A 13404-nucleotide genomic window follows, 5' to 3' on the forward strand; every position below is an offset into this window, starting at 1 on the left:
GTGTTTTTTCGATTACTTTTTTCATTTATTTTTAATATTTTTTTTGGAAAATGAAAAAAATTAAATACATAAAAAAAAAAAAAAAAATGAAAAAAGTAATCGAAAAAACACGGCCCCCTCATGTATTAGGAGGGCAGGGTGAGTCACCAGAACCAAGGACGGGTGTTTTTGATGAATCTAACGGGTTAAAATGGAGTTTGAAGTTATAATGGGTTTGTATAGGAAGGGGGCGTGTCTGATAAAATGAATATCAAATATCTAAATACTAAATCAAGCAACTTAAAAACGGTCTGGGGGGCTCTCAAAAGCCTGAATAGACGATAAAATGACCAAAAGTTTTTTTGAAAGTGAAATATCCCTTTAAGTCCCATATATTTTGTCGTATGGCGAATACCGAAAATAGCGGATCTACAAGCTCACAACGCATTGCAGTGATACACGTTGTGATTTTTTCTAGTTTTTGAAAAATGTTTTACATTTCTCGATAATAAAAAAAAGTCAACTAAACATTATACGCCCCAAAGTAGGGACGCCTGGTTGAATGTGATTAGCAATAAAACCTCGCAGCACACTCAATCAATCACGATAACCATCTGAGCAGGAGCTATCAGCTGGGTGAAGCTGAAACGGAAATTTCAGCTCCGTTTCACAACGTATCCGTTTGAAACGGTTAGCGCGGCGGCGGCACAGCGCTGTCACGTTAAACGCAATAAAACGCAGCAGGGTGCCGTGCTGATCAAACGGCACTCCATCTTGAGTTTGCAGACCCAGCTCAGCGGTACAGACAAGCTCTCATTGTTATCACATTAATAAACACCCTGTATGAGGCCTGTTTGTTAAAGCTGAGATATTAATTCAGTGGTTCTCAAAGTGGGGTCCGGGGACACGCCAGGGGGTCCTTGAGAAGTTACGGGTCTGTAACTGAGGTGATGTGGTGTCTTTGTGCCTGTTATACTGCAGGCCCCCAGCAGGAGCAGTCATGTGTGGAGGCCAGTGAGAGAGCCTTCACCACCTGTATGCTCAAAGTGGTGGCAGCCCTGACCCTGAGATCCATCAGAAACACAGGTACTCTACAAACACATTTATTAGTACTTTAAGGTTCAAAGTGGCATGAAACCCTAGGCCGATTTTTGTAGTTTGTTTTCCTGTACAGGTTAAACACTATACAGAATATTAGCTGAAGCTAATCCAATTAAGAAACGGTGTGTTAGATTTAGGTGTGTTGAGGGGGGTGGCTTGTAGATCTGCTATTTTTTAATTGCCACGGTGGCGCAGTCGGTAGCGCTGTCGCCTCACAGCTAGAAGGTCCTGGATTCGATTCCCGCCGGGGACGCTCTGGGTGCTGGGGGCGTGTTCTGTCCTCCGCGTCATCAGTGCCCATACCCTAGGTGGGGTTTGGCGAAAGGGCCTTTCTGTGTGGAGTTTGCATGTTCTCCCCGTGTCCCCTAGGGTAGGTACCCTCACAAAAAAACATGTAGTAATCCTGGTCTCTAGACTGCCTCCCCCTGGTCAGCCGGGGTGCCTGATGGAGGGGAAAGGAACTGGTTGAAATAACGTGTTCCTTCCATGCGTCCTTCATACCGGGGATACTCCCCCCTGTCAGGTGATAGGAAGCAGCCTGCTAACTCCGAATGCTTTGAAGGAAGCATGAGCTCAGATCGGGGTTCTCCCTAGGCTGGCAGAGGGAGAGTAGCGCCCAGGATTACAAGCTTAGGCATTGGCACTGGGTGAAGAGATGGGTTAAAATATATATATATATATATATATATATATATAGAAAAATTAAGAAAAATGCTGAGTCAGACCAAGGGCATATAGCTGGGGTCAGACTCTATTATGTTCCATTAGATTTTTTATTATCTCTCTACTGTCTTTTCATGCTTACTGTTGTTGCTGCTATGACACCTGAATTCCCCCTCGCCCACGATCCATTATATTGTACATCTCACTTCCCTATATTTTATTTTTAAGTGTTAAGTATAGTTCCTCTTTTGAGACCAAAATTAAATGTACCTTTGAAGCAAACAATAGGGATAAGCACATAGTGTATCATGAGTTATCTAAAAAAAATAGTTCAGAAAATAAAAGTCATTAAGGTAACTCACAAATAGATCGAGACTATTAATAGCTTGATAACATGTTGTTTATACAATGTAAATACAAAGTGTGAATATTATATTTGATCTTGGCGTTCAGGTTACCCCCTGCTCAGCACATTAGCAGATAATCATTTAAGAGCTTGGAGATATACATCTTTAACAACCCCCCCCCCCCCCCCCCATAGGGGAAACAGAACCATTGATGTACAAAACAGAACCCAGATCTACAAGCTCACAGCGCTGCAAGCTTGTACATCTGCTATTTTTTAATTTATTGTTAGAACATTTTTTGAATAATTTTGAAATCTTCTCTTCTACCCAAGAAGAGAAGATTTGTGTTAAAAAATGGCAATTATTTTAATATGGCACAAAACATTTTAATATAACGGGTCCGCGACAAAATCTATTTGGTTGGTCCATGGCACCAAAAAGGTTTGAGAACCACTGATTTTAGAAAGCCATCGTATGATCGGCCTCAGGTGTTAATCATGTTCATGTATTTTTGTTTGTGCTTTTTTGTGTGTGCCTTTTGTGTGCGTGTGTGTGTGTGTGTGTGTGTGATACACCCCTGTGTGTGTGTGTGTGTGTGTGTGTGTGTGTGTGTGTGTGTGTGTGTGTGTGTGTGTGTGTGTGTGTGTGTGTGTGTGTGTGTGTGTGTGTGTGTGTGTGTGTGTGTGTGTGTGTGTGTGTGTGTGTGTGTGTGTGTGTGTGTGTGTGACACACCCCTATGTGTGTGTGTGTGTGACACACCCATATGCATTTCTCCATCCTGTGCCCCTGGTATATAGTGTCGGTGCGAGACCTGGGCATGGTGCCCTACATCAAGATCTTCCTGGACTCAGAGCAGTACCGCGGCCCCGCGCTGCACATCCTGGAGCAGCTGGCAGAGATCAACCCGGAGGAGTTCATGAGCACGGCCATAGGAGCTCTGTGCTCCTCCACGCCGCAGGAGGTGGCTCTGAAACACGACCTGCTGCAGGTATACCTCCTTCACACCAGTGTTGATTTTGACAGCAATTTTTTAGTCATAGTCTTTTGAATAAAATTCCATTTAGTTTTAGTCATATTTTAGTCACCTGAAATGTTTTAGTTTTTGTCTAGTTTTAGTTGACTAAATATCATAAGATTATAGTCTACTACGACGCGTTGTGCGACGCGTTGTGAGCTTGTAGATCTGCTATTTTCAGAGCGCAACACCTGAGTGCAACCAAACATAAAATGACTTGTCTTTTAGTTCTACTGGATCTCTTCTCCACTAGATCCCTCACTAACATGTTAGTCTAGTTTCTATTTGTTGACGAAATTGTCAACATATTAAGTCACAGTTTTAGTCACCATAGCTTATTTTTTATTTCGTTTTTATTTAGTTTTCGTCAGTGTAAAAAGGTAGTCGACGAAGATTTTTCGTCATAGTTTTAGTCGACGAAATCAACACTGCTTCACACACGCACGCACGCACGCACACACACACACACACGCACGCACGCACGCACGCACTCGGACCCCACTTTGAGAACCACCACTATAGAGTTAACTCCCCTGAGAGTTAATTTCAACACAAAGACTCCTCCCACAACATGTAAACGCTTATTTTCTAGTCAATTAAAACAACATGGTGACGATGTAAAAAAACAGAACAATAGATGAAACATACAGTATACAGATATATAACATGAATCATTTCTGGTAACTAGTTTTGAGAGGCTGAACCCAATGCTGTTCGCTTTATATTAGATCTGCAGAGCTAATCCATCAGACATGTAATGTGTGAGGAATGAGATTAACTCAGAGAGGAGTAATCACAACGGCTCTAACCCGGGTCACAGTCACACACCGTCTGATTGGCACCTCCTTTAACCAAGTTAGCTATACACACACGCATGCACACACACGCGCACACACGAAGGCAAAGCACGCACACACACACACACTAAGGGAGAATGCACACACACACACACACACACACACACACACACACACACACACACACACACACACACACACACACACACACACACACACACACACACACACACTAAATACTCACACAGCCTGATCGCATACTGTACATGCGGACACACACACACACACACACACACACACACACACACCTGTACATATTCATACATGGTGATTGCACACACACACACACACACACACACACTCACACTCACACTCACACACACTAAATACTCATACAGCATGATTGCATATACACGAGAACACACACACACACACACACACGCACACACACACACACACACACACACACGCACACACACCCACTCACACACCAGTGGAAACCACACAATAGCAAGTGCTATTCTCGCTGCCATCTATAAAAATGGACACACACACACACACACACACACACACACATACACACACACACACACACACACATACACACGCACAGACACAGACACAGTAGGTGTGTAAGTGAGTTAGGGTTAATCAGATGTGTGTGGCGTTGGGCTGATGTGATCAGGCTCAGAGCGGCACAGCGCTCTAATCCAATAGAAGCAGAGTTAACAGCTAGAACCTGTGTTAGCAAATCAATCTGCATTCTGTCCTTAATGTGATCACAGTCCCACAGGCAGCGGTAATAAATTCACGAGCTTATTATGCTCTTAAGTGCATTACAAATCTGTTGATTGGGCGAAGAATGAAAAGATCAACACACTATAGTGTGTGCATTGTAAAGTATTGAGTGTTCCCCAGGGCTCAATACTTGGTCCTGTTGGCCCTTTTTTGCCCTCTACACCAAATCTCTTTTCCGAAAAAAATGGCCAATTTACAAGCTCACATCACGACCAGTGGTGGAAAGTAACTAAGTACATTTACTTAAGTACTGTACTTAAGTACAATTTTGAGGTATTTGTACTTTACTTGAGTATTTCCAATTTCCAATACTTTTACTTCTACTCCACTACATCTCAGAGGCAAATATTGTACTTTTACTCCACTACAATTATCTGAAAACTTTAGTTACTAGTTACTTTTCAGATATAAATTATGATATAATGAAACATACGTTAACCACTTTAAACCTATTTTATACCTAGGCTATTTGAAAATAGCAGATCTACAAGCTCACAACGCGTCGCATCGCGACGCGTTGTGAGCTTGTAGATCTGCTATTTTCAAATATTTAGTACTTTTACTTTTGGTACTTTAAGTACATTTTGATGCCAATACTTTTGTACTTTTACTCAAGTAAATTTTTTATTCTGGACTTTTACTTGTAACAGAGTATTTTTATATTGCAGTATTGGTACTTTTACTTAAGTAAAGAATGTGAGTACTTTTTCCACCACTGATCACGACACATGCACACACACACACACACACACACACACACACACACACACACACACACACACACACACACACACACACATACATTATACTCATTACAATCATAATCGCAATTGTCAAACGTCATAACCGATAATAAAGTCTAATGAATTAAATAGATACCGTCTCTGTCGGGTGGAATCGTCCTCTGTCCAAAACCTTTACTTTTCAGGGGTCCACGGAGGGGTACCAGGGGGTCCCCCAGCAAAATTAGTTAATATAGTGTCACAATCATTTTAAACACTTTAACCATATTTTATACTTTGGCTATTTAAAACGCGAACAGCCCTCTTGCATGTTGTTGAAGGCAAGGGGCTCTTTCCTCTACAATAGAAGAGTTAGGACGTCACATTCTAATACAACCCTAATACCAAATTTAAGCATCGGCCTTAGTGGCGCACCTCGCTAATCATTGGACTACCGATTCACTACCTCTGGGAGTCTGGTTTCGACTCCCGCTTGGGACAATACTTTTTCAAACAACCGCAGACTATTTTTTTCGCCGATAAAATTTTGGACCATGACGGAGGCGCGCCGACTCAGCAGACCTTGAGGCCGAGGAGTCGCGCCGAGCGCCTCCAGGCGTGAGTGCCCGCGACGACCGATGGTCTGCTAGTCGACTAAGCGCCGTCCGAGTTATGTACCGATAGGCACAGAATCGTAAATAATATTGGTGGGGACTGCGTTTTTTGCCCCAACTGCCACTCACTGCACTAACTTAGCCCGCCAGCGCAGCCCCGCCCACTTGTGCTCTCTCCCCACCCGCCAGCCCCGCCCCCCCCCCGGCCCCTTGCCTTCAACAACATGCAAGAGGGCTGTTCGCATTCAAAACATAGCAGACCTACAAGCTCATAGTTTGTAGATCTGCTATTTTTCAAAAATCGTGAAAACCTTTGCAAATCTTTGAATATATATATATATATTTTTAAAGTGAACATTTGTAACTCAAATCTTTGCTTCTGGGGGTCCCTGGAACAAAATATTTTGAGATGGGGGTCGGTGGCCAAATACATGTTATTTTGGGGGTCCTTGACATGAAAATGTTTGAGAACCAGAAGGTAGGGCATTAATTTACACAAAACAAAAACACAATAAGTTAGAATGTGGAGAAAAGAGGTATAATATATTTATGTTGTTGTGTTGTCCCTCAGTCAGTGTTGAAGGTCCTGGAGAGCCCCAACAGCTGGGACGCCTTCAGGCGGGCGGGGGGCTTCACCGGCCTGCTGTCCCTGGTGGTGGACATGGAGGGGGCGCTGTCCCCCCGCCCTCCCCCCCAGTGGGGGGGAGGAGGGGGGGGCACCCAGTGGGTGCTGGACCTCCTCCTCCTGGCCCTGCACATCCTGGCTCTGGCCGTGCACCTCCACCCGGTCAACGCTCACCAGTTCCAGACGGGGGGTTTCTACGAGAGGCTGGCCGAGGCCCTGTTCCAGCTGGGCTGCTTCCAGGTACAGGAACAGCATCTGTGTTTTTTTTAAAAACATTTTTAGCGGTTTGGCGATTCAAAAATAGCAGATCTACAAGCTTGTACATCTGCAATTTTTTTTTGAAAGTGTGAGAACTACTGATTTGTAGTATCGGCCTCAGGTCTTAATCTTGAAAATGAGTACAAATCTTTGAATATATATATTTTCTAAAGCGAACATTTGTAACTCAAATCTATACTTCTGGGGGGTCCCTGGAACAAAACATTTTGAGATGGGGGTCCGCGGCCACAGATACATATCTAAAAATGTCTTCTAAATCCTAACAGTATGTTGCTACATATACATCATTGGTGCGTAATTTGCACAAATCTGCTTCCAGATGCCCCCCAAAGACCCCCAGCCGCTGACCGGCGAGGAGGCGACGCCCAAGAAGACCCCCGTGGGAGGGGACAGAGACAGACCCTCCTCCCAAGGGGGGAGGAGCTTCCATCAGTTTGTGGAGTTGGCAGAGAGCACCGCCTCCGTGGCGCCCCTCTCCTCCTCCTCCTCGTCCCCCCTCGGCCCCTCCTGCACCGGCCCCCAGCCTCCTCCTCCTCCTCCTCCTCCTCTTCCTCCCCTCCCTCTCTCTCTTAGGATCTGTGTGAGGCTGCTGTCCTACCTGGACCAGTTCGCTACGGGAACCTACGCTACGGCGGCCCCTGAGCTGAGCTTTTCCGGGGGGGGTCCGGGGGGGTCTGAGGAGGAGGAGGAGGAGGAGGAGAGGGGGGACAGGGAGAGGGAGAAACCAAGCGGGGCAGCGGCGGCGGGGCGGGAACGGGAAGAAGGAGGAGGGGCGGACGCCGGTTCTTCTTCTGTCGGCCGTCGTGCGGATTCGACGTCGGATCCGCAGTCGGTAGAGGACGTGCAGGAGAGGTCGAGGAACGCGGCGTTCAGCGTCTCCTCCGTCTTCTCAGAGTCCAGGTACAGCTGCTCCTACCAGAGTCTACAGTATATCCTCTTATCTCCATGTTTTAAAGACGGGGTGCCGTGATTTTCAGTGATTTTTTTCCCCCCCTAAAACATAATCATCAGGTATTATGGTTATACTAGGAGGAAGATTTTTTTATTTTTTTAAGTATACCTGGTTCTCACCTTAGCACCTCCTCCACCACCTTAGCACCACCCACCTGTCCTAGTCCCTCCTCCTCCTCATGCCCACACCTGTTGTGTTATGATGATAATGAGGGGGAGGGTATAATTTTACTATGTCACTAAAGGGCTGTTTCTCTATTGGCACGTTTGACCCTCAAGGTTTCAGCCTCCAGGTAGAAACTCCAAATAGTCAGAGAAGACATAAAACACCATAAAAACACCACCAGGGGACTTAATGAAGTTCTATCAACCTCATAGACACATGAAAAACCGAAAAGGTGCAAAACCATGGCACCACCTTTTTAACTGTTTCCCCCCCGTAAATTAACGGCCTACATGATCATACTACAGCGTCACACAAAAGTAGCAGATCCACAAGTTCGAAACCCACCTCGATTCACAACAGAAATACAATGCAAATAGAAAAGTAAGATGGACGAATGAACACTGAAACCTTTACTACTGTATAGTTGTAGGATTCGTCTGTGACCTAATATAAAAACTGACTTCTCTGCCAGGTATTAACTCATTCAATGCCAATGAAATAAAAAAATAATTGCGAACTGTGCCAGCAATTTTAACATTTTCTTACACCTTTTTCAAGTAGTCACAGAATATTTATCTCCAGTATAATGGATCCCCTGATGGGTGCTAATCACTGGGGGTTGCACTGTGTGGTTTCACAAATGTCAACGAGGTCATTGGACCTTGTTGACATTAATTGTCTGCCTTTTGAAAATAACATAATAATTTAAAAAAAGTGCTCAGGAGCCGAAATACGGCCTTTTTCAGTAATAAGTAAAAAAATAAGTGAATTTTGATATCGGGTTCTGAACATTTTTTTACAAAAAAAATTTGACGGTCCACTGAGACCCGCGGAGGCCACGTTGTCTGGGGGGAGAGGAGGGTCTCATCTATCCACCGCAATCGTCCATTCTGTGGTAATCTTGGCTCAGTTGAACATGGGCTCGTTTTCACCAAAAAACACAGACTGGGAGAAGACATCTGAGCTAGATGTGTTTTTCTAAATCTCATAACATGGGAGTGGATGGACTGACTTTTTTTTGTGACGTCATAGTTTCTGCTTCTACCATTCTCTCGCAGTCAAGGGATCATTCATAGGTTAGGGAAGTGCGCCCTCTAGCGTACTTTTATTTTTTAAAGGACATATATATACGTACGTCCTTGTCAGGCAATGTGTTAAGAGAGAAATGTGTGCAGATAAAAACACCTGCACAAACAGCGTTGTTCCACATGCATGACATCAGTTTGTGTTGTGAGTGACATCAGACCAGAGCTTTGTCAGCCTATATAAGCTGTTGCAGACATCTAGAGAGGCACTGATACAGATACGTTGACAGAGAGACACACAGAGACAAAGAAGAGACAGACGTAGACAGAGTGAGACACAAAGGAAGAAAAGAGAGATACAGAGATAGAGATGCTGTGCTGGTCGGTGCCTCTGAAAAGAGGACCAAAGACACATGCGTTCTATGGTTGTGCTGCTGGGCCAGTGGAGGACAAGGTGTATTCCTTTGGAGGGTTCTATACCAGGCTGGCCTACAACAAGGATCAGATTGATGTTCACGTATTCAACACAGTGACTTTGTGCTGGATGAGGTTGCCCCCAGTGACAACTGGAAGAGGAGAACGTTCCCTTGATGTTCCCTCCATGCGCTACAAACACACAGCTGTACTGATAGAAGATATCATCTATATATGGGGAGGGATGGTGAATTGTGAGATAACAACTGGAGATGACAACTGGTTTACCATCAGGGGAGACAGTGACAACATTCTTTATGCATTTGATGTCAACGCCCACAGATGGTTCAAGCCGAAGATTTCCGGAACTGTTCCAGAGGCGAGGTCCGGCCACTCAGCCTGTGTCTTGGAGAAGGTCATGTTTATCCATGGAGGATGGAACCAGCTGACTGGATACTATAATGACATCTACAAGTTGGACACCACCACAATGGTCTGGGCTTTAATTAACATCAGAGGCATTCCATCACCTGCTTCATATCGTCACTCTGCCACCATCATCGGGACAAAGATGTTTGTATTTGGGGGATATGGGCACCAGGACAACAACATCAGAGTGTTTGACACAGAGACCAACTGTTGGCTGAACACACCTTCTGCACAGCTTCTTCCAGAACAACGTCAGGGCCATGCAGCCTTTGTCTACAATGGAGAACTGTACATATATGGTGGATGCAACTCTGGTCTGAGACGGGAGTTCAAAAATCTGTGGAAATTAAATCCCAAGACCTTCTCCTGGAGGAAGGTTGAGCCCAAGGGGAAAGGCCCGGGTTTGTTGGGAAACATTTTCTGTTGCATGGTGGGAGATCGGATCATCCTCTTTGGAACAAATCTCGTCGTATATATCTTACATGTAAGTCCTAGTCTGAAGACGTTATGTAAGCTAGCAGTTATTCAGAACGGTCTGGAGCAGTCAGGACTCCCACACAACATCAGGTGGGAACTGGTAGCCATGACAACAGAAGGACGAAAACGTAAAAGAAAGCCAGCAAATAGAATGAAAAAAATCACACCCAGTGTGAAGTGGGCGGTGTGGTCACCGTGGTCATCACAGTGATGGAAGTTCACTTAACACATTGACCGCCAGAGGTTAATCTCATAATGTACTCACCAGTGCCAACGTTTTATTGTTGTTTTTTGTTTTTTTCACGTCGCCACAGATCTTGTTAAAATCCTTAAGATTGAGCTGTGCACTGTTTGTAAACATCGCGGAGATCTCACTGCTTCTACCAGTGAAGACCACGTGTCAAACGGAGCCGCCATGTTTGAGTTCTGACCGTTTAAGTTAACATGGGAAATGCGAGGATGAAAAACTACATGTTTACAGGGGCTTTTACAGGGGTTTATGTGTACGACTTAGAATGGAGACAGACGGGAAACAAAAAACGTGATCGCACTTCCGGCGACATCGGGTGGTGTTACACTGAAAATGGTCCCCCTAGAAAAAAAAAAAAAAAAAAAAAATCGAAAAAAAGGAAAAAGCACCACAGCCCGTAGGCTACGGGATTGGCGCTTAACCGTTGGATTTAACGGCCCGTAGAACTACGGGCCCGGCGGTAAATGTGTTAAAGAAAAGTAATATTGTGGACCAACCATTGTACACCCCTAACTTAAAAAAACCCATAAATGTGTTTTTTTCAAGTGCATAGTCCTATTTATAGGGCTATGCACATGTGTCATGTTTCACTAGCCAATCACAGTCCTGAATAGACTGTGATTGGCCAATCACGGTGCAGGGTTAGGGGGGTACACTGGTGGCCAATCACAGCGCAGGGTTGGGGGGGTGCAATGGGTGGGGGAGGTACAATGGTGGCCAATCACAGTGCAGCGAATGTCGATGTCCAAACCTCACATATAGGGGCGGTTTCACCGCCCGAAAAATCAAAATAAATGTTCCAGTGGATGTTGATGATCGTAGAGAAGATGACACCGAGTGACCTGGACTTCCTATAGACTTAAGTCCTAGTTTTAAGAAGTCTGGGGCTTGGGAATCCGACTAAACATCAGGAACTGGCAGCCGTAAAAAAAAAAGAAATGAAGGAGAAAAAAAATGAAAAAAACAGACCAGAACAGTGATTCTCAACCTGTGGGCTGGGAGGATATTGCAAGTGGGCCCCCAAATAATTAACAAATTACTACGACTCTGATAATATAACATCTTATCTTATCTTACTACTATAATAGACAAAAGCTCCGAAAGTTCGTCCGGGATTCGCAAGCACAGGATCACTCCACATGCCTCCAAGACCCGCCACAGACTGTTGATCAGAGCTATGGCTGTGACTCTCGGCTTGATTGATTCTCTGACTTGCCTATCGGACCCTCAGCCTGATCTGGCAGGTTGCCATAGCAACCAGATACAGGAAGTCTGACCTCTTTATCACATGACCGAGGTTGGGAGGTTGGGACTAGAGGTTAGGGCCGCAAAGCAAAGCGGGGAGCGGGGAGGGTGGAGAGGAGAGGAGCCGAGAGGAGAGGAGAGGCCAGAGGGGCCGGACTATGCATGACGTGTGTGCAGAGGGCATAGAGGTATAATATAACTAGAGGGCGGATTGCCCCGCCCCCAGCTATCATTTCAATGAATGTGCTCAGTGGCATTTTGAAGCACCCGGAAACCTGCCGGAAGTAGAATTATTGGTTCGATTTTGTATCCCCATAGAGTTATGAGCATGCGCACTAGTGTCCTTTTTGCGTTCTACGGCAGCCCGTGTGTCAAGGATTGAACGCGAGATATTTATTAAATACACTCGAGATGCATATTTATATGTAAATGCATATGTATGTATGTATAATATGTTTACATATTTATATGTATAAATATAAATATCTCTCAGCATGTTTTGCGCGTGCATGTATTTCTCCCCGCCTGCAGTTCCAGCTTTGGCCACTGGGGTGGCAGCTTCAATGTTTCTCAGCAACTCTGGGGGCTTGGCAGAGGGAGGGAATTGACTATTTAGAAGGGATGACAGTCGAAATGTTTTGGGACGATGATGAGTTTGGGACTCTGTCTGGACCAACTAGGCCTCACATCTAGTTAAAATAATTAAAACTAAAACATAGGACTTTTTCTTTATAACCTTGAAAAATTACTTTGCATTGTGATAGTGATGAATAGGAACATAAAATATACTGTTTGTTCCAAGCCACAACACAATCATTAAGTGATCATTGACTCTTTCACTGCCAGAGTATATATGTTACAGGGAAATTGGAAAACCAGGGAAATTGAAAAAGGAGCGCTCGTTTTCAACCACCCCCCCCCCCAGGCAATTCTGTAGAACCAACACTAGAGGGCAATGCAAGCCACACTAGACTAGAGCCCCCCACTACACACACGCACACACACACACACACACCCGCACGCACGCATGCACACTCGCACACACGCACGCACGTGCGCACACACGCGTGTGCATGTGTGCATGTACACACATGCACACGCACACACGCACACATGTGTGTCGTGGATAGTAGTAACCCATGAAAAGATCTATTCTCCCCCTATCGGTTTACAACTCGGACTGCGCTGATTCGACTAGCAGACCATCGGCCGGTCGGTGCGGGCACTCGCGCCGGGCGGCGCTCGGGCGCGCCTCCTCGGCCTCAAGCTCTGCTGAGTCGGCGCGCCTCCGTCATGTACAATAACTATTATCACGTGTGCGTGTGAACGCGTGTTCAGCGTTCCCCTAGCGTAGCTTCCTGGCTGCTATGTGGGGGGGAACAACAAAAGCCGTGCCAATAGAAAAACAGCACTTTAATGACACAGTAAAAATATAGGGACTAGGACAGGTGGGTGGTCTTGCAGGAGGAGGCGGAGGGACTGGTTCAGGTGGGAGGTGCTAAGGTGA

The 13404-nt window shown here is 45.3% G+C and overlaps 1 protein-coding gene across 5 annotated transcripts in view; it reads left to right on the top strand.

Moving 5' to 3' along the window:
• Positions 1-13404, top strand: part of wdfy4 (WDFY family member 4) — a 171253-nt gene that overhangs the window by 26384 nt on the left and 131465 nt on the right. For all 5 annotated transcript variants that reach the window (XM_080450395.1, XM_080450394.1, XM_080450396.1 and 2 more), the window contains exons 13-16: positions 961-1065; positions 2888-3078; positions 6608-6901; positions 7260-7840. In XM_080450395.1, the coding sequence (XP_080306521.1) occupies positions 961-1065; positions 2888-3078; positions 6608-6901; positions 7260-7840 (1171 nt within the window). The remainder of the gene's footprint in view (positions 1-960; positions 1066-2887; positions 3079-6607; positions 6902-7259; positions 7841-13404) is intronic.

Source organism: Gymnoscopelus braueri, assembly GCF_963280865.1.
Source record: "Gymnoscopelus braueri genome assembly, chromosome: 14".
Lineage (NCBI taxonomy): Eukaryota > Metazoa > Chordata > Actinopteri > Myctophiformes > Myctophidae > Gymnoscopelus > Gymnoscopelus braueri.